Raw genomic sequence first — 22069 nt, 5'->3', positions numbered from 1 at the left:
AGCATACGCGTTAAAATAATTTATTTTCTGAAAAAGGGACGGTGAACCGAATAAGTTTGAAAATTTCTGGATCATGTTACGTAGAAAAGATGGTTTTCATCACATGTCTATTTTAATTTTCTTTTGGTAAACTCGACCTATATGAAATATCGTAATTAATTTTTTTTTTATATATCAATGTATTATTTTGTTAATTTATATTAGTACGCATTACCCACGTTTATAAAGTATCTGTCGATCATCCGTTCACTGTAGCTGGTACTTGTCCAACGTAGCACGACCATTCTTAATCTTCAAAATCACATTGCGTTTCTCGATAATTTACGATTATTACAACATTATACGCTGTGAAGCGCGATATGTTATTGTGCTTAAAAATTTGATCGGCGTATATACGATTATGGGCTTAGAAAGAACGTAATATGCATACGTTCTTAAAAACATACATACATTTTAGACTTCCGAGTCTCGTTGAACGCGCGCATATCCCGCGGGAATCAATATCCGCGCGTCTCCCAGCCTTTCCCCTACACCCCTGTTTTTCCCATCCCCTCATCGACCATCTCTCGTTCTCTCGCCCTCTCTTTCTTCCGTGTATGGATATACCCCCTTACTCATACTTTCTCACGGTGCTGCACCTTCTTCGGTACTGTGCACTGTGTACCATCCCTTGCGCGGAGTGGAGTGGAGCGAGGAGGAGAGGAGCGGAATGGAGCGGCGCGGCCGTCCGCCTCTGATGAATGTGATTTTGAGAAGGGGAGAGCGGAATACGGTCGCCTGCCTTCTTCCTTTGATACCTCTACACCCCTTCCCACCCACACCCGCTCACTCTCCCCGTGCCAGACTCGATCTCTCCTGCTACTCACCCCACTACCATTTTCTCTCCTCTATCAACTTCTACCACGTCAACCTCTCCTTCGTTTCTCTACTACAGCAGCTACGTCTCTCCCAAGTCGACACACAACTACAAAACATTCAATTTGAACGTAAAGTTAAAACGAAATGGATTTTCCAGCGAGTACAGTCGTTATCAAAAGTCCATGATCAGTCTCACCGGTGATCGTACATAAAGTCGCGATATGAAAAAAAAATTAAAAAAAAAAAGAAGAATATGCAGAAACGTAAACTATTCATATTTTTTATATGTGACATTACATATGTCGCACTTTTCTATATTGTGCAATCTTTACTTTTGTTGAAAAGTATCTTTTAATAATAGATACTTAAATTACGAAAATTGCATGCAATATAAATTGTATTTAGCCTGCTATCCCGAGATTTTGCTGCTTTCAACGATTGTTTTATTCTCTTTATTATGAGCTTAATACGTTGATTATTAACAGTTATTGATTATCCAATATTTACTTTCATTACCTTGTTCTGTTTTATCAAACTGGGGATACCATTCTGACAAACTGATTCGTTAGTGTAAGGGTTTGAAATACGAAATATTCTTTGTCGAAATCATGTACGATTATCAATTCTTAATACTTTAATTTTTTTTTTTTTTATCCCAATACAAAATTGTTTTCAACGGAATTAGTAAAATCATGTTGCAAAAGCTGATTCACAATTCTTTGTTCAATCGCAGCAGCATATATTTTATTACATCTACCTTTTCATCGCCGTTCTCTATCTTTTTAATTATTGTCTATCTTTCAATGCCAATCATACGTCGCGTATTACAGGTGTACTTATTCGCGTACGGCAACATATAACATGTGGCACCTGGCGTATCATTATCATTGAAAAAAAAAAAAAGAACACAATCCGTTATGAGATAGAAGTGGCTTTGCTAGCAGCGGCGCAATTGACGACGCAAAGTACAATTTATTCCTTGATTAAGATTGAGAATTCTTTAATTCTACGTTTCATAGAAATCGGTATACATTTGCGAAATATATAGAATACTTTAAATATTAACAAGACATAGAAATGTAAAAAGAAAAGAGATAATTTATATGAGGTAAGCGAAGACAACATTGAAAAAAGTTTGCGGAGTATTGATTTATAAATTTTCTTTATACTTATTCATGACATTATACATTTCCCGAAGCTTCTATTTGTACAAACTTTCGTGTATTGAAAAGCTTTCAAATCCGGAAAGTTCGCAAACTACGTATCATGCTCAACGTTTTCCATCTCGTTCTGCTTTGTCACGCTTATTCCGCTTCTCTGGCTTCTTTCTCATCTCCATCCGAGTTTCCTTTTATAAGATGGCACAATTTATATTCTATTTCTTCTAACTGTCTCCGACTTTGTCTCTATTTATGGATCGACAATGATGAGAAGAAATATAATATATGCGACTAATGATAAAATGATATAAATATTAAATATTTTCATAAAATATACAAAAAAAAAAATTTTTTTTACAAAGTATACAATTAATATTCAATTAAAATAAGCATGTCATTAATTTATTCGACAACACACAAACGAGGATCAATTAATTTTAATAACATTTTAACTTTATTAAAATTTAATTTCATAAATAATTTAATAAAGAATTTTATTAAAAAATTGTAAGAAAGTAAAACTCGTTGAGAACGATAGAAAGATATTTAAGGCCAGTTTACGATACCCAAAATATGAGCAATCGGATCAATTCATTGGAAAGCTGATCAGGTTACGGCATGAAACCGTCAGGTGGCAAGCAGAAGCCTTCGCCTGATCCTGTTTTTCTTATTTTATATGTACGTTCAAGGAGCTTATAACTACATCACAATCCACGCACATGCCAAGAACTGTTGAATGGAGTCAAATAACACGACGGAAAAGTACTGAACGCTTATAAAGTAAATTTCACGAACAATAATAGTGCAATGTTACTATTGTTTAGTAACCGTAGCGAAAATTATAAGCACGACATGTAGGGTGTGCTCGGGAAAACCCTATTATTAGTACTAAAGATTGCGAAACTAAATGGCGATGCTAACAAACGCAATCATAACGTCATTAGTGAGGTTGTACTACGTCATAATTGCGTGCTACAAACAATATCCCTTGCGAGGTAATGTGATAACAGTATTAGCATCTATAAACTCTGTAAATGCACGAAACGTCTAACTCTTTTTTCCCTTAATTTTAGAAAAAAAAAAGGACGAGAGTAGGTACATTTAGAAATATTTAAAAACATCCATAATTAAATAAAAATTAAATCAAAGATAGACGTATAATTAATTGAACAACTACTACTATGATTACTTTCAATTTTTAAGACATTTTTAAGACGTTTAATTAATAAAAAGTCTCATACTATAAGTAGGAGGGAAAATAACCCAGTTTCGTCTCAGAATAATCTTTGCAGGCTAAGCGGAGACCCCATAGAGAAGTTCAACCATATAATGGTCCACCTCTATTTATAGCATGGGGTTCTTTTTTTTTTTATTACTTTGTAACTGTTTTACGTTTTCAAAGAGATTTTTTTATTCAAATAAAAATAAATGTAAAACAGATATAAAATCAAAATTTAGCACAAGAGTTTACTGTTTTTCGATCTGTATAGAAACGGTCTCATGCCGGACGTATTTTTTTTTTTTTTTAATACTGTTGCAAGAAGATTTAAAATATCAATTTTGGATAGAAAATAATTGAAATAAAATGGACATCGACAATAACAATTTGGGTAATCAAAAAATTAAAACGCGGACAATCGTGAAACCTTATAATAGATACGTATACAAGTGTAATTAACATACTCATTTTTACAAGAGTATAATTATATTTAAAATAGAAAATATTTTTTTTAAGCACTTTCTAAGTGAATTAAAACTATCTCAAGTATTTTTCTTTATTTAGATATCTTTTTATTTAAAAATGTTACGTATGAATTTTCAGGATAAAATTCTCATATCTACATTTCATATAACGCCAGTGAATATGCGGAGCTTCAGAGTCTTTACAATATTACATAAATATCATGTAAATATTATGTAAAAATAATACATTTGTGATACATCATCTTCATATTATTATGATTTATTTTAGCAGACATTTTAATATTACTGTAATACTTTTATATCATTTTAGCAATATTAATACTATATTTCAACGCAATACTGCCATAAAAAAAGAAGTAATTTTTCTATGATATTACAGTTATTATTACACGTTGTGCTAGTTCAGAACTACAAAAAAATTAAGGTGTGCATACATATTTTCTCTTTATTGCATGTAAAAAAAATATCTATATTTTAAGAAGAAAAGAAAAAAGAAGGGAGGAAGAGAAGGTACTTAAAAAAAAAGTAAAAAAGGGAGGGAAAAAAAAAAAATAAAAGAAGTAATCTCTACGACTAGTTGTTACAATTTCAAGACGTCCCGTTGTTTCCGTACCCTTCTCGGAGTGTGCCACTTCATCTCTAGCCACTGCGTTCTACTCATTCCACTTTAGCACTCTATGGGGGTAGCTACCCGGGGGAATCAATAACCGACGAGGGAGCGCATCAGAGGGTGTAGTGGCGGGGCAAAGGATCGCAGATTGTAGAGTTGGGGGTGGCACGCGGAGCGGTGGAGCTTGGCTCCGCCTCCGGCACGCGACCAGCACGCGACCGTCGTCGCCACCATCGTATCTCGCTCGTCTCGTCTCGTTTCGTCTCGCCTCGCCGCCTCACCGTCTCACTGCCGCCACTCGCAACGGCCACCACCCCTGACCTGGATCTTTTGTTCTCCTTGATGTCTTTCCCTCTTCCTTCTTTTTTTTTTCTTCCTCCCCAACGTTGTCGTGTCTTTCTTCCATTTCCGAATAGACGTTCCGGAATCTTTACTGCTTATGTTACGACAATAAAGTCAAACTTTTACATCTTTATACTTCTTAACGAACAGATTAAATCAAATTTGCATATACATTGTATAAATGTTAAGGTGGTCAGCGCTATTTCAGCAATGTTTGACGGTGATATAAAATATCGTATTGTCGTAGAATGTGTTTGTTTTATTAAAAAAAAAATTTTTTTTTTTTTTGTCTTATGAATAAGAATTTAGGAAAAAGAAATTAAGGAAACTTAACAGCTGTTACTTGATTTCGATATATTTATCGATAATAATTTAATTAATGTTATTATTTATTTTTAAATGTGTCACGCAAAAAAATAATTAAAAAAATAATGACCATTAAGACAGCTAATTGTTTTACATATTAAGATATAATACAATAATGTTTTATAGATTTGTATGCATTTTTATAAAAATCTTTAAACTAATACTTTTTATATTTATGTAGATATATTCGAACAATAATCACAATGTTAAATAAAATTAACAGTAATCAGCGACATAATTAGTAAGTCATAAAACATAATTAAATTACAGAGATAAGCAGCAATAACATGTATTTAAGTGAAAAAGGAAGGAAGGAAGGTTTATAGAAGGATAGATAGAAAGAGGAAATGAGAGCAGCAGGAAGAAATCGATAACAGCATGGCACGCGACAACCAACCCTTGGACTTAACTCGGACCGCTACAACCCTCGTTCAATCACTCCTTAATCACGCCAATGAAAATGTTTATGTATGTACAAGTTTAATTTACATATTGCACTGCTTCTAATTCTCGTTAAATCAAAAATATTTTACTGACATTCTCAGAAATTAATGCTCCACAATTTTTCAACTTAATTAATTTGCATTTGATTTTATGAATTTTATTAATCAAATTTGCCAATCGAATACACAATTTTTACGACAGTTCCAAAGCAATTTTTTCCGCTGACTAAGCCATTTACGAATCAAAATGTAATCAAAGGGATGAACGAAATAAATCAAAATCAGGTTAAGAGTGATAAATTATGATGGGAAAAAAAAAAAAAAAAAAAAAAAAAAAAAAAAAAAAAAAATGTCGTAGTCTACAGCGCATGAAAAAAAAGCGTCGATTTCAAGTGTCGCGGTTTAAACTCACTCGAGACTAGTAAAACATAAATTCAATATATGTATAAATGTATATATCTGTAATTTATGCTCACAGAACCGTCTCTTTCTTTCAGTCTTCTGTCTGCCCACGAGAGTAGAAAACTCGTGGGAGGAAGCCCGCGAAAGAGGGGAGAGCTCGTCGAGAGTAAGTGAGTGGTTGGGTAGTTGCCTGAGTGATGGTAGTAAGGGTGAGGGAGGAAGAGGAGAAGACCGTTGGACCGGAAAGAAAAATACAGTCGCAAATCAAACAGAAAACACATTTTCACTCTTTTTGTACTTTTTTTCGCGTAAATATTTGTTCTGAAAATATACGTTCGTTTCATTTCGTTTCGTTTCCATCTCTAGTACCGGTCTTTTTTCTCATCTTTTTCAATGTGTTCAACAATTTCCATGTATATGTATATGCCATGCATGTCGACATTGCATATATCTTATTAGAAGTTTTAATTACTTTACCACGGTCACACATAAAAATTGAACATTAATTAATATATACAGATTTATAGAATAAAATTAATGAAAGTCTGAGCTTAAAAATCCGGATGGATAACATGTATAAGAATATCATCAGCAAGATACCCCGATCAATAAGATACGACATTGTGATTCACTCTCAATTTAAAGTTTCGACGAATAAAAATAGGAATACTTTAACTCGAAATGAAATTTCAAGTGACTGAAATAGGGATAAAGGAATAAAAAAAAAAAAAAGAAAGAAAAAAAAGACAAAGGGAATGTTCTCTTTCCAGTCGCTCGGCTTCTTTCGACTTTCTTCGACTGAAAAATGTGTGATACGAGCTTGTATTGGGTGGATTCAGTACACCAATCGTTCAGTGAATGCACAGTGTGGTCTGATGTTTGATTGGTGTATATTTTTAGATTTAAAGGAATATGTCGATTCCGCACAAACTTGTGGCGTGGTCTCCTCTCTCGAATGTCTCTTGCTCAAGGTACATACGGTTAGATGGTTAGAACGGGACTAATACGGAAGCTGTACCACCTTCTTCTGACTTTTTTACAAGACTATCAACATCTTAACTTAACGCACCCATCTGATACTCTGTATTCGTTCGTGAGTACACAGACTGCTCAGTTATATGTATCTCGTATTTGAATTTCCCACCACTGTCTATCCTATCGAGTATCTCTGTGCACCGCGGCACCACCGATCCGATACACTCATGGTCAGAGAGCCAAACTGCTCATGGTGCTGTATCAGCTGTATCAAGCCCATTCGAGAGCTCGGGAAAACATTATACAAAAGAAGAAGAAGAAACTGAAACGGAATTGTTACAACTCACGCTTAACTTTTATAAATTACAAAACCAACCAATAGAAACAGAACAGTTTTAATTCCGTTATTACATAAAACGTATTAAACGTAATATGACTTTACTTGCTGTTACATTTAGATAAAAATGTTGTACAAAACATTTAGGTTAAGTTTTAATACAGAATAAATATAGATAGACTTTTTAAACTTGTAAATAGTTGAAAACTTTTGTTACTGCCGAAAAAGTGGTTTTTCTCCAACCATAATTTATTAATAACATTTATTTAATTACACTCAAAGTAAATTTAATCAATTCTAAGATTAAAGTTATGACACTTTCATGTACCATTTATCTTGTTTTTTTTCTTACAATGTTTTTATTTTTTTAATTATAGATTGATACATCGCCATGACTAACTCAAAGGCAAGATGCAGCACAAGAGACTTGTTTTCTTGCCAAGCATGGCACTGTTCTCTTGTGTACATATATGAAAATGTACAGTACCAGGCTGGTGACATTATAGATATCAAAGGAAATAACAGTGTGCAAAAGGGATATCATATAAAAACTACCATGAGGAGACCAGCTGTATGTTTAACATAACGGCATAATAAAAGTTTATAAATGTAATGTTGGAAAAAGAAAAACTCTATGTATACACCGCGAGCATCAAAGCTATTTATAAAGTAAGTACTTGTAAGTATTCTCAATGTTTCTATCATATAATGCAATGTTAAAAAAAAAATTGAATAGACAAATTTATATTATTATAAAAATATTATTCAGATAAATGGTATAAATTCTAATTTTGTTAATTTTATTTTGTCTGACGAAAAAAAAAAACATATTTCTTACTTTTCAGCATTGGATAAGAAACTCATAAATATGTACATGTGCTTTAGGGTTATCTGAAATGATAACTGTATCGTATCTTTCTTCTACTTCCTTTCACAAATGTACCAACTTTCGTGAGTGAAACTCGTATGATTCTCATATCGACATTAATAAAGTTAAAAGGTGTATGTAACAATGGATAAAAAATTACAGCAGGTAAAGATTTATATAAATAAATGTATATACATTTTTTTTACTAATATGTTGAAATAATTTGCTAAATAAATTACTGCATAAGAAATATATTAAACAATTAGGATTGTAATATCGTTTTTTTTTGTGTAATAATTATGTAGACTTGTCAAAAACTGTGGGGAGGACGTTTTACCGAAGATATTGATCCAGACTTTAATAATCTTAATTCATCGATTAATATTGACAAGCGAATGTATGCTGAGGATATACAGGTAATGTTATAATACAATTGACAAACACATTAATCTTTGCAACAATATTTTAAGGGCCGATTGTTCTAACTTCTTGGGATATTTATTTATCAATGTTTTAACGGAAAATTTTTTTTAGGGAAGTACAGCTTATGCACGTGCTCTTTGCAAGATTAATCTTTTGTCGCCGAAAGAAATGCAGGCTATTATTGAAGCATTTAAACAGGTAGTATTTTACAATATTAATACTGTGAGTGACAACTTTATAATTTTTAATATGTAATAAAATTATTAAAATTGGTAATGTTATTCGTACAGCAAACAATTATTTTAAACTTTAATATTATTATATTTAATTTATATTGAAATAAAAGTAAAGAATTTGAATTTTTAATTAGATACAAGATGAATGGGATAGTAACAAGTTTATTATAAATAACGAAGATGAGGATATACACAGTGCTAATGAACGAAGACTTTCGGAATTAATTGGTAGCGTAGCAAAGAAGTTGCATGTTGGTAGAAGTCGTAATGATCAAAGTATAACGGATACGAAATTATGGCTTCGAAAATCTATCGACAAGCTTGTTTTAAGGATTAAGAAATGTATCGAGGTAAATAAAATAATAGAAAACATTTATGTATGTACATATAACGTGTGAAAAAGAAGAGTTACACGTATAGAGAGCAGAAACGATTGCGTGTTAATTAAAAAAATTTATTTAATTTTAAAAAAATTAGGTTTTCGTAACTCAAGCGGAACAAAATGTAGACGTACTTATGCCTGGTTACACGCATTTGCAAAGGGCACAGCCAATTAGATGGAGTCAGTGGCTATTAAGGTATATAAATTCATTTATTACTCTGATGAACGATAAAAAATGCTTTATAAAATATGTTGCATAATACTTGCAACCTGGGATTAACAATTAACAATATATTATTTATAATTCTAATTTTTTTTTATATAAATGTTGCTATCTATTCTTTTATCAAATTTTATAGCTACGCTTGGTATATGAAACAAGATTTGGAAAAGCTATTAGAAGTGCGTAAACGTACGAATGTTTTGCCTCTCGGTAGTGGTGCAATAGCAGGAAATCCTTTTTCAATTGATCGTCAGTTTTTGGCCACAGAACTTGGTTTTGACGAAATAACTCAAAATAGTATGCATGCTGTTGGAGATCGGGATTTTGTCGGTACGTTTTACAAATTTAATTTTAATTTTAATTTATTTTAAATAAGAATATGATCGATAATAATAGATTAAATAATATACTCAATATTTTGTATACTATAAATTTCGATCTATAAAATATTATTTGGTCTACTGTTGGACAATGTAATTTTTTAAATCGTTTTTAGCTGAATTCCTATTTTGGTCATCATTATCAGCGGTGCATTTAAGCCGTTTTTGTGAAGATTTAATTATATACAGCACTCAAGAGTTTAATTTTGTTAAATTTGCTGATAAATATTCTACTGGTAGTAGTTTAATGCCTCAGAAGCGCAATCCAGATTGCATGGAATTAATACGAGGAAAGACTGGTACCATATTAGGAAAAGTTCGTTTATTTTTATGTTGCAAGTACTTAACACCTTTTTCTCTTTCATTTTTCACGATGCAAACTGTTTAATGAATATAAATATGATTTTATATTTTACCCAATGTGCGGTTAAATTAATTTTTGTATTGATTTAATGGAATAAAAAATTTATTTCAACTACTTTATTCATATAATATTATAATTTCAGTGTACTGGTTTTATGACAACCCTGAAAGGAATACCATCGACATATAACAAAGATCTTCAAGAAGATAAAGAGTTACTATTTTCTACGTATGATACATTGTACCAAATGTTTTATATTACTGAGAAAGCATTATCTACTTTACAAATAAATAAAAAAAACTGTGAGAATGCATTGACATTTAATATGCTTGCAACCGACATGGCATATTATCTTGTTAACAAAGGTGTAAGTACTTTTTAATTTTTTTTATTTTACTTTTATTTAATTTTTCTCGTTCAGCTGGTCCCCCCAAAGTCTAATTTTGGACACAAAAGAATTAATTGTTTCATCGACACGTATCATTTATTGTTAAAATATTCTTTGAAACATTAGGTGCCTTTTCGAGAAAGTCATCATCTGATTGGAAAGGTTGTCGCTCTTTCTGAATCGTACGAAATACCTATATCGGAATTAACTATATCACAATTAAAGACAGTGAGGTATAATTAAAATTTATGAAGTTAGAAGTATTATATTTGATGAAAACGATTTAAAAACAAATATTTCTTTTAGCGAAGTTTTTGAAGACGATGTATCGCGCATTTGGGATTTCAACTCTAGCGTGGATCAATATCGAGCAACTGGTGGAACTAGTTTAGAAGCAGTACAACAGCAAATTAATAATTTCCGAACTTGGCTAAATGAATTTTCATTTAATAAATAGCTGTTTTTTAAATAACTTTTTATTTTTGTTGATAGAATATACGTGCACATGTTCTTTTCGCACAGATGATAAATTAATCGCAAAAAATGACATGCGACAGCTTGCTTTATTTATAAAGTTAACAGAGAGTGTGATATATTAAAAAATTTATGGTAATATAAACGGATTCATTTAGATTGCAATAAAGAAGATTTATATAAAGAGAAGATATAAGTTCCCCTTCTATTTTTTTTTTTCTCCAGGTTTGAAATCACAACTTATTTCCATTTAGAAACAATGCATATTTGACGATTAACACCGCAAGTTAATTTTACTGTAAGAAAAATTCTCGAAAGAATTTATTTTAAAACCAAGTTACTTATGAAATTAAAATTTTACACGTTTTATTTTATAAAGCAAGGAGAGAAAGCACGAAAAAATTTTATTTTCTAATTTACTCAAACATTAGTTTACTTTTAATAAAATTTCGTATCGAATAAGTGCTTTTTTTAAATCAAAGTATTCGTCTCCAGTGCAGTTTACAATAAGGAATGACGTCGAGAGATGACGTCGTCTCTGATAAGTACTCGAATGGGGAGATCAACCGGGTGGGGCTCGTGAGTCGAGCGTTTGCAACGAGTTTCCAGTAGAAAGTGATGACTGGGCCCAAGACTTCGTGATCTGTTCTTTGCAACGCATTCGCGTCCAGTCTGTTAACCGTGCCGCGTCGGTGTGAAACTTTCGTCACGTCGACGTGAAAATGTGAAAAGATAACATAAGGTGCGCGACAAGTGACAATGGTGCCGTATTACGTACGATTTCACATTTTAGTGCTCTTAATAGTCTGCGAAGGTAATTAATATAATATACTTAATGTGGATCATTTCTGAACAAGGAGAGTCTCGACTGAAGCGTAGCACAGTCACGTGGTCGCCATTGAGTCACATATATTAGTATTGCAGAAGGATTTTACTCGATTTACGACGCAGAAACATATTCAACGAATACCGATTAGTTAATTAAAACAGCATTCCGATATCTTACTCAAGAGCAAACCGATTAATACACCCGGTGCTCCTCATTATTGCAAAATATATTTAATGAAATGAGGTACACATTCTCTCTATCAGTATGCCAAATGCTGTTGTTTTTTTTTCTTTTCTTTAAATTATAATTATGAGAAAGAACATTTAATATACGACACTTGAGTGTAAATTTTTTTTTACTCTCCAACTTATTTTCTTTATGTAAAATTAGTAGAAAAATTTGAATAGATAAATTTTGAGACTTGACAACTCATAAATTATAGACGATTAAGATCGAGTATCCCCACGCATGATTTAACACACATTGGCTATCACATGGGACATATTTTTAATAGAAGTTTATTTTTCTTTCTTATCTAGAATATTAGTATCCTCTCATTTGTGCTTCTGATTGTAACTTAATCTTTTCTTTATGATAACGAAAAAAAAGGAAGTAGTTCTATTAACGAGGCTACGATATTCGTTACTAATACAAACTTGTCTTTCATAATCTTTCTGATTAACGTTAACATATAAAGCGTTATAATTTTTTTACTCCCGTTATTGCATCTATTTTCTGAGATCCAAGCTGGAGATAGTAGAAATTAAAATAGCTCTCGAAAGTTAATAACTTTGCCATTAAATTCTCAAATAAATTATATAGTCTGCATAACAAAAAAAAAAAATTAAAAATTTCCAAAGTGCCATTAATTAAATTAATTAAGACTATCCCAGAAGAATATCATTAATTAAAATAGATACCTCAATTCTGATTCATGTCGTACAAATCTCTTTAATGCGCATGAATGTTTGAAACTATCCATGTATTCATAAATCCCAATCTCTCGCATTCTATGTTTTCTACGACTTTTGCGATATACACCCTAGCTGATAATAAGGGCATTATCGAAAGAGGAAAAACGAACTTCCTTCCTAGTGATCGCCATTTGCGCAGAAACAGACTAACCGGCATGTGCTTTCATACAGAAGAGAGGAGAACCAGATAAAGCCAATCATCCGCAGGACATTGCGGCTAACGTGACGACGGTTCTTTTCAGACTGTTAACTATAACTCCTGTCTTCCGTGTTCCCAAGAAAAATTCCCAATCGCTTAACAATAAACGTAGTCTTAGTTAAACAAGTGTTACGCAGAAGTATGGCAGGAATTTCCGCTGTTTAAAAGATTCGTTTACACTTCCGTCACTGTTTATTTTTCAGTATGCGTATCCGCAAGGAACAAGCCATCTATCTCGCCGAATCAAAAAGAAATAGTAATAAAAGAAGGAGAGCTCTTAAAAATTACGTGTACCGGCTCTGCACCGATTAACTTTGTTTATCCCGACGCTTTTGGAGAATCGGTACGCACTGCACACTTCATCAAATTAAATTGATTAGCCTATTTTAATTAATTCTTAATTAATGAGTGCTTATGTGTATAATTTTTTAACGGGAGCATCTTTAATTATTAGTCGATAGTACCTGCTCAACTTTTGCCGTGTTCTACAGGATGATCCTGGATAAAACGGACACTACCTTTCGTTAAAAATTTATTTGCAAAAATAAAAAAGTTGCATTGGAAGTTTTAAATATTTCTATTTCGAATTTAAAGATTGAAGTTTTTAACTGTATGCTAATTCTATTATTAACTTTAAATAATTTCGACAGGTCAACACTTCCACCCCGACAATAATTGAGAATGAAGATAATGGCATTTATCAGTACATTTTTGAAAGATCAAATACCGTTTTCGGCGACACAGGCTGGTACGGTTGCGCCGACCAAGACGTTGAAATTATTATGAATTTCTATGAGGAAGCCAATCCCGACGTGAATTGGTTGTACGTTTACGTTAAATGTAAGATTAAATCGTACGCCTTTCAATAATATATGAAACAATAAGGCATTCATTCAAGTCTACATTCTCTTAATACACTTTTTAATTTTGTAGCCGATAGGAATTTATTCGTGGAAGAAGATACTTTTGCTCATCTAAGTGCAGTTGCCGGTGGGAGTATAGTAATACCTTGCAGGCCTACATCTCCAGATCTAACACCCGTTCTGTACGACAATAACGTGAGTACTAGTTGTAAACTTGGGCAGTATTAGAAGTATTCTTGGGCGCACAGTTTTTTAATAAGATCTTAGATCTCAATTCCCTCGCGTCATTATATTTCGGAACATTAATTATTTGTAATAATTTTTTTATAATTACAATTGAGTGATCACCGGCGTGTAGCCGGGTACTTACATTTGTAGCTTTCGGTTAGGTTGAGGTAGGACATTTTCCGTCCGTCCGTCCGTCCATCCTTCCTTCCTTCCTTCCTTCTTTTCGTGGCAGCATTCTGGCACGAAAGCAGGAACTAATCCCAACATCTTGTGGCACTCAAAATCACTCGACACTATGTAACACTGCTCTGCTTTTTTTTATAACCACAATCACCATCACTAACACTGTCACTCGAGAGACGAACGACCGGAAGAATGACGGCGGATTATCGCGACGATTTTTTTACGATTATAAGCGACGAACGAGACGGCCGCGATATGTAACGTTTCCCGCGCACTTAATGTTCCTGAAGTTCGACAAAAATCATTAATTCGAACCGGGATGCGAGTCTCGGCCGCGACGAAGAAGACGGCGAGGTGCGGATCACCTCACGCTCTCGTAATGGCAGTCGCCGGTACCCACTGAAAGCCGCTGAAGGAGACGACGACTATGGCGAGTGAAGCGATGTTCACGTCGGACGCTCCGTGCGCTGCGCCCTCGATATAATAACCTTTCCTTTCCGAAGTACTTTATCGAGCCACGAAACGTAGCACACCGGTGAGTAGAATGACACAGTGCCGAAAATTATCGTTCGTTCCCGCGTCGTCGACGTCGACGTTTATTCGCACGCGACACTATCCTACCCGCGATCGCGAATACGCGAAACTGCGAGACCGTTCTCGCGCCCGTGGCTCCGCAACTAAAATGACCGTTAGAGATTTCGGTTCTTAGAAAAAAAGAGACTACCGTGAGAGAGTGAGACAGACGGTATAGCCGATCGTCAATTGCGCGCTATCCTGCTTGCGAAAATAGAATACTGACTGAGTTCTCGGTAAGCATCGAGCTCGAGGCGTCTTCTTCCAAAACAGAAGATCGTCGCTTGAGTATATTTTTTCCCGAGCACGAGATAGGAAGGTAATAATTTTATTTTTTTTTATATAATGTTACTGAAATCTTTCGAAATTTGTGCAGGAGGACGAGATAAAGGAGGCATTATTTGATCCAAAGTTTGGTTTTACAATTAAGAACTTGTTGGTAAAACATAGCAATTGGTACAAGTGTTTGATAGAGAAGGATGGTGAAGAATACGCAGTTAATTTCGTATTATCGGTGCATTGTAAGTACGATTTCATCTCAAAGTATTAATTACCATATTAGAATCACCGTAATATTAGATAGCACAAAATATTTATAACATTTATAACATATACACGTCGACGTGTGTACGTCGATCAATAATCGTGCTATTTAATAAAAATAATTAAATTATTTTTACAGTAAAACGAACTTTACCTGAACCAAAAATTCAAGACGAGAGTTTACTGGACATTACACGTGGACAAGAACTTAATATAAACTGCACCGTTGAAGTAGATATGTCAATGAGATATGTATTCGATTGGCACACTCCGCAACAGGTAAATATGCTGTATCTATTCTCAAAGTCTATCCACACGACTTTGGGACACTCTGTATAAATTTTCTCAATTATAATATTTATTGCTAACATGTAACTTAATTTTTTTTTATAGAATATCAACAACAGGATAAAAACACGTCAATTCAGAAAACTGTTAGATGAAAATTCTGTTCTAGTTACGTGTCAATTGACAATACTTAATGTAACAGATGAGGATGCAGGAGAATATGAATGCATTATCAGATCGATTCACGACAGTAAGAAGGTAGCAAGAAATATCACGATACACGGTTAGTTTAACATTAAATACGTACGATGGAAAAATATGGATATACTTTTGAACAAAGTTATATTTTTCTATTAAATTAAATATAATAAATTTTCATCGATTGAGTATATGTAAATATTGCAACATAAACCGAGCAGATACAAGCACATAAGATTACAATGTCCGATGTAAAATTACCACAAGTTGTGTAAATTTGTTTAGCTTTAATAAAATAATTTTATACATTTTCAGATCCTCAAATGAAATATATTAATCTTACGCCTCAACATACTGATAAGTATTATGAAGCAGAAAGTGGTAGCTACATTCAGTGGGTCGTTTATGTTCGTGGATATCCAAAACCTTATTTACAGTGGTAAAATTTTATAACGTATTAAAAAATTTATTTTTTAATAATATTCACGTTGCATGTATTAAATATGTATTTTATTTATTATAGGTTCAAGCCAAATGGTGAAGAAATTGTTGATAGCCTGAAATATGTTGTAAATACAAGTGCAACGACTACGATATTAAAAATACTTTCATTAAGCGTAATGGATACTGGAAATTACACGCTTGAGGCAAAAAATGATCATATGATTAAAAAATTGAATTTCACATTGGACGTTATAGGTATCCAATTTTTTTTTAACGTTAAATAAAAAATTGTATCAAATGCACTAAAATAATAAGACTACTGCTATTTATTTATAATTATTATATGTATATCTTGGTTTTAATTTTACTATTATTTTAGCTAAGCCTGTTTCCTTCTTGACTCACATTGATTCTTACTATTCGCTTAATGAAAGTGCAGAATTTCGTTGCGAAGTAATATCAAATCCGCCTCCTAAAATAATATGGAGTTTTCTTAAATGTCCTAATTATCCATCGCTTGAGAATTCAGATGTTGTAAATCTAACGGTAAACGCAATTTTATATTGACTTATTTCTATTAGACAAGTTTTTATTGCTTTAATATTTTTTGCAATAAGAAAACAAATTTTCTTTTATAGGATGTGACAGAAGATGGAACTTATAGCTCCAGTAACAGATTCGATTCAATAGTAAAAATGCCTATTGAAGAATCGGGTAAAATAACGTGTAAGGCTTGCAATATTCTTGGTTGTGATTCTGTGACTGAGAACATTCTTGTTTCCGGTAAGAATATTTTATTTTATGGCTCTGGTTATTATAATAATATTTCCTATTTTAAATTTAGATGGATTAGGTCTTTTTGGCATTATTGGACCAGAAAACCCTGTGACGGAAGGTGATGATATAGAATTAACATGTGCCGCTTCTGTGTATAATTACACTAACGATTTTACCTGGACTGTATTGATAAATCAAATCGAAGTGCCACTTAATGAATCAGGTAACTATTTTTAAAGAAAATTAAAATAATTATATTTTAAATATTTTTTATAAAATTGTATACAAAATTTTAATGTAAAATTAATTTTTTTTAAATATATTTATTCTATAGACGCGATACAGTATTACATATATTAATTAAAAATTTATTTAATAGCAATAATAATTATAATTTTTGTAATTTACAGAAAGATTCAATTTTGTGAAACATGAAACTCCATTTACCCATCGATCGACACTGGAAATGTATAATGTTCAAAAATCAGATGCCAAAGATTATCTCTGTACCGGAAAAACCATTAGTTTCAAGCCAGAAGGCGTAGAATCTCTTTCTGATTACGCTAATTATAAATTAGTTGTTCACGGTATAAATAATTTATTAAAATAGTTTTAACAAATTTTGATTGATTAAATTTATCGAAAGTCGATTTGCTTATACTAAATAATTACCATAAAATTTAATATACTTTGAATTTTTAAAATTCTTTTTTAGACGATATATATTTTTTTGCACATATAAATTTATTACAAATATTTATTGTAAAATTTATTTATTTCTTGCATTGAATGTTAGATCCAGTACCACCGTTTTTTGTCAAAACTAATATGAATGAAACTAAAATAGAAGTTATCGATATGATCAATGAAGGCCATAAGACGGTGATTTTGCAATGTTTTGTAGACGGAATGCCAAAACCAACAGTTACTTGGTATAAGGTACAGATAATTTTTATAATTATTTTAGTTTTAATAAAAATGAACAAACTATTTATTACTTAATTATATTTCAGGATAATGTATTATTGAAAGACAATGATCAATATTTCTTTAAACATAATTATCAAGAACTCAATATACGATATTTTAAGGAACACGATAGTGGAAAATATTTGTGCGTAGCTGTTAGTCGATTGGGTGCTCAAGAGACTTATCAGCAAATAACGGTGAAAATTGGAAAACGTAAATTTTTATAATCAAATATTACATTAAAAATAATACTAAATAATGCCCAAATAATACAGATTAAATTAATTCATTAAATTAATAATAATTAAATTGTTTCTAGGAAAATTTGACATAATATTAGCTACTGTAATAGCTATTTTAGGTTTTGTTCTGGTGATATTAGCGATTATTTTTACGATTAAGGTTCGTCGTGAAAAGGTAAGCAATGTTATATTTAATTTATGTAATGTAATGCTCTTTTAAATTGGGACTAGATCCAAAAGTTCTTTTTCTTACTGTGATTTTTAATTTTATTTTACACATATTACATATAATTTTATAGTATGCCATAAGAAAACTTTTTATGAAGAACATAATTTAATTAACTTAATATTGAATTGTTACACAGAAAATGAGAAAAGAATTAATGGAAGCAGGTTTGATGCATTTTGAAGAAGGTGCTTTAGAATGTTTAAATCCAGATTTGACAGTTGACGATCAAGCAGAATTGCTTCCATATGATAAAAAATGGGAATTTCCAAGGGAACGATTAAAACTCGGTAACCACATTAATATTATTATAACATTATGTAGGGTGTTTTATAGTAAACTAATGTTTTATCGGAGGTAGTAGCTTTAATGTAATAATTATTTTTCGATAAATATTATTTTAGGGAAACAATTAGGTAGTGGCGAATTTGGAGTGGTAATGAAGGCGGAAGCGGAAGGAATATGCGAAATTGAAACTGTCACCACTGTTGCCGTAAAGATGGTTCGTCGAACCACTAATCCAACTTATGTACGTGCACTTGCAAGTGAATTAAAAATTATGGTGCATCTTGGCAAGCATCTAAACGTTGTGAATCTTCTCGGCGCTTGCACTAAAAATATTTCCAAACGTACGTTACCAAATCACGTTACTAAGAAATAAAAATAAAAAGATTACGTTAAATAATTAAATATTCTAATTAAAAAATCTAAAGTATTTTAAATGTTACTTTAAAACTGAAAAGCTAATAAAAATGGAAAGAAAAAGGAAAAAAAATAGTATTAATTATTGTAATTATGTCGTAACAGGCGAATTGTTAGTGATTGTGGAATATTGCCGCTTTGGAAATTTACATAATTACCTTTTACGGCACAGAAATGATTTTATTAATCAAATTGATCCCAAAACTGGAAAACTCGATCCTACTATCGGAATAGATATATTAACAAATGCAGTCAACCTCAACAGTAATAACAGGTTTGTCAAATTACACGTTAATAATTTATTATTCTTATTACAATTACCTTATTCTTTACTAAGTGTTATACGGATTTATCAAATATTATTCTACAAAAATTCATCATTGTAATATTTATCGTCAATTCAAGAATACCTTAATATTAAAAAAATGTTTCTATCTGTAGTTCTGCTTTAAGTCTCACGCATTCTAAATTGCATCAAATCTCACAAACTCAAAGTTGCTTTAAGATTATATTTTTAAGGTGATATGTTTTGTATGAAAAAAATTGTTGAACGTATTAATTAAATATAAAATAATAATGTTCTTAAAAATTCTTGTTTGCAACTAACTAAAATGCTTAAAAAAAATTGTCATACATATAACAGCACCCTTAAGAGTCTTTAAACGTTGAACTGTGATGAGAATACTAATGTACAAAATGCATGCAAGGGGTTGTGGTTTAACAAATTTCTTCTTTTCTCTTCTGCCCATGTAACAGGATAAAATATGCGGCATTATCCTTTTCTCGTAGTCTTAGTGCAAATTCAACAAATACTGACGTGGTGGTGCACTATTGTCCGGGAACGAATCCGGACTATCCAGACATTAATTTCTCGCCAGATGGTTGCGTCAGCAGTAATTCATCTCAACCAAGTTCGAAATCAAATTATTGCAGCGACTACAAAGACCAAAATCTCAAACCAATTTGCACTAAAGATCTATTGTCCTGGGCATTTCAAGTAGCACGTGGAATGGAATATCTTAGTCAAAGAAAAGTAAGTCTTAACAGTTACAGAATAATTTAAAACGTTTTTATTTTTATTCTAATCTAATTATTTTGTGATAATATATTAACGTAAATACTTCCGTAGGTGTTGCATGGTGATTTGGCAGCAAGAAATATTTTACTTGCTGAGGATAATATAGTGAAAATTTGTGACTTTGGCCTAGCAAAGACTATGTATAAAGATGGGAATTATAAAAAAAAAGGTGATGGTCCAGTGCCTATAAAATGGATGGCTATTGAATCAATCAGGGATCGAGTTTTTTCTACGCAATCTGACATATGGAGCTTCGGAATAGTGCTTTGGGAATTTTTTACATTGGCTGAGACGCCATATCCCGGCATGGAAGCAGAAAAACAGTATCAAAAATTGATTGAGGGCTACAGAATGGAGCAACCTGATTATGCTGTTCGCGAAGTATACGATATAATGTTACAATGTTGGAAAGCTAAACCAACATTACGTCCCAGCTTTACGCATCTCGTGGAGAGTATTGGAAATTTATTGGAGGAAAGTGTGAGATCGGTAAGTTATATTTCCATCTTGTCAATGCTATCTGGTGGCGAGGTACAGGCTAGTACATAATAAAATTTTTTTTTCTTATTATTTTAGCATTACATCAGTTTGAATACACCTTACATGGATATGAATACAATAAATTTAGAAGGCGGGAAAAATGATTATTTAACGATGATGTCTGCTCCTGACCACGCAGTTTTATCATCACCAACTCATGATTATGTGAATTCACCATTCTCGAAAGAAGGACTAGATTCGACGTACTTATGCATGAGCCCCAACAGTCCAACAGACGAATCCGGGATATTTAGTCCTAGGCCATATCAGGAACACTCGCACTTCGAATTTCCATCGCCTACATCCGATTCCGAAGACGCAATCGAATTGTCCCCAATGTTAAAACAAGAAGAAGATCCTTATTTGAAACCCATTAATGTTCACGAACGAAGAAACGAGTTCGTGCAGCAAAGACAAGCGATGAAGGATCAAATAATTGACAAATCGATCGATCGAGATTCCGGTTATTGTAACGCTCCGCGAAGCTTACATTTAATTGATCTAGACGACGTCAATGAAAATAATGAGCAAGCGAAAACAATAAATTTAAAAAAAAAAGATTATACACCGTCCATCATTAGCACGCAGGACAATTACGTGAATATGCCGAAACAGAAGAATAATCTTAAAATGAACGTACCAGAAAGTTTCAGCAATCCTAGTTATATAATGATTCCCGGAAATAATACAAATGTAGTTTCCGAAAGCCTCCCCCACACGTTGAAAGGTGGACACTCGATAGGAGAGGAGGAGAGATTTTAATTAATGCGAGTTTTGCATATCAAAATCTTTCAAAGAGGTCTGAAAAATCCATAGAGATTTCCATGTTCGATAAAAAAAAACATTTTTATGTTTATATAACCCAGATAGTAAAATCTAACAAAGTATGACAATTTACATATTACATATTAAATTGATAAAATATTAGCTTATTCTAATAGGATATTCGTATATATTAGTGCCATCGCAACAAAAGTGTTCGAAAAGTGGAGCAAAGATTTATCAACGAGCGAAACATTTCTCGTATTTATTCATAAGTCTTAACTAAAAAATTACTTAAAATAACACTGTGAATATATGTAGGTGATATTTTTATCTTTTTTCTAGGCAAGATTTATCGTGATGTGACTCGATTAATTGCTTTTTTTTTAATATTTGATAATTTTAAGAGTTTTTTAATAGTATTTTTTAAATATGTTTTAATTTAATTAAATACCATTTTAAAAACGTAAATTTTCTTAATGCAAGTTCGCGATCAACTCGCAACAGACCTAAGAA

The 22069-nt window shown here is 32.2% G+C and overlaps 3 protein-coding genes across 12 annotated transcripts in view; 2 read left to right on the top strand and 1 right to left on the bottom strand.

Moving 5' to 3' along the window:
* Argl (Argininosuccinate lyase) overlaps positions 1 to 11131 on the top strand; it is a 31576-nt gene extending 20445 nt beyond the window's left edge. The window contains exons 2-14 of one of the 8 annotated variants that reach the window (XM_070664767.1): positions 5311 to 5508; positions 6786 to 6978; positions 7575 to 7866; positions 8043 to 8230; positions 8371 to 8481; positions 8600 to 8686; positions 8859 to 9074; positions 9202 to 9302; positions 9466 to 9659; positions 9826 to 10025; positions 10216 to 10440; positions 10588 to 10694; positions 10768 to 11131. In XM_070664767.1, coding sequence (XP_070520868.1) covers positions 8210 to 8230; positions 8371 to 8481; positions 8600 to 8686; positions 8859 to 9074; positions 9202 to 9302; positions 9466 to 9659; positions 9826 to 10025; positions 10216 to 10440; positions 10588 to 10694; positions 10768 to 10918 — 1413 coding nt within the window. In that variant the 5' untranslated portion in view covers positions 5311 to 5508; positions 6786 to 6978; positions 7575 to 7866; positions 8043 to 8209 and the 3' untranslated portion in view covers positions 10919 to 11131. Of the gene's footprint in view, positions 1 to 5022; positions 5509 to 6477; positions 7288 to 7321; positions 7345 to 7574; positions 7877 to 8042; positions 8231 to 8370; positions 8482 to 8599; positions 8687 to 8858; positions 9075 to 9201; positions 9303 to 9465; positions 9660 to 9825; positions 10026 to 10215; positions 10441 to 10587; positions 10695 to 10767 lie in introns of those variants that run through there. The other 7 variants (XM_070664768.1, XM_070664764.1, XM_070664770.1 and 4 more) reach the window with 7 other exon arrangements.
* Positions 1 to 14732, bottom strand: part of LOC139107285 (TOX high mobility group box family member 3) — a 57936-nt gene extending 43204 nt beyond the window's left edge. Inside the window, exon 1 of one of the 2 annotated variants that reach the window (XM_070664749.1) lies at positions 14171 to 14732. In XM_070664749.1, the coding sequence (XP_070520850.1) occupies positions 14171 to 14204 (34 nt within the window). In that variant the 5' untranslated portion in view covers positions 14205 to 14732. The remainder of the gene's footprint in view (positions 1 to 14170) is intronic. The other variant, XM_070664753.1, reaches the window with a different exon arrangement.
* On the top strand, positions 11551 to 22018 carry Pvr (PDGF- and VEGF-receptor related). Of its 2 annotated transcripts, none has more exons than XM_070664745.1 (22): positions 11551 to 11749; positions 13141 to 13280; positions 13588 to 13777; positions 13871 to 13995; positions 15161 to 15305; positions 15467 to 15606; positions 15721 to 15898; positions 16129 to 16252; positions 16337 to 16512; positions 16637 to 16803; positions 16896 to 17040; positions 17102 to 17257; positions 17445 to 17621; positions 17831 to 17973; positions 18048 to 18216; positions 18323 to 18420; positions 18611 to 18761; positions 18876 to 19100; positions 19279 to 19447; positions 19963 to 20206; positions 20303 to 20740; positions 20828 to 22018. In XM_070664745.1, the coding sequence occupies exons 1-22, from the start codon at positions 11695 to 11697 to the stop codon at positions 21551 to 21553; spliced, it is 4281 nt and encodes a 1426-aa protein (XP_070520846.1). In that variant the 5' UTR covers positions 11551 to 11694; the 3' UTR covers positions 21554 to 22018. The 2 variants fall into 2 exon arrangements, with proteins under 2 accessions (XP_070520846.1, XP_070520845.1); XM_070664744.1 differs by having other exon boundaries at positions 19930 to 20206.
* The last annotated feature ends 51 nt before the right edge of the window (positions 22019 to 22069 follow it).

This window comes from Cardiocondyla obscurior, linkage group LG12, assembly GCF_019399895.1.
Source record: "Cardiocondyla obscurior isolate alpha-2009 linkage group LG12, Cobs3.1, whole genome shotgun sequence".
NCBI classification, from domain to species: Eukaryota; Metazoa; Arthropoda; class Insecta; order Hymenoptera; family Formicidae; genus Cardiocondyla; species Cardiocondyla obscurior.
Note: the sequence above shows the minus strand (reverse complement) of the source record. Positions and strands in the feature narration are given on the sequence as shown.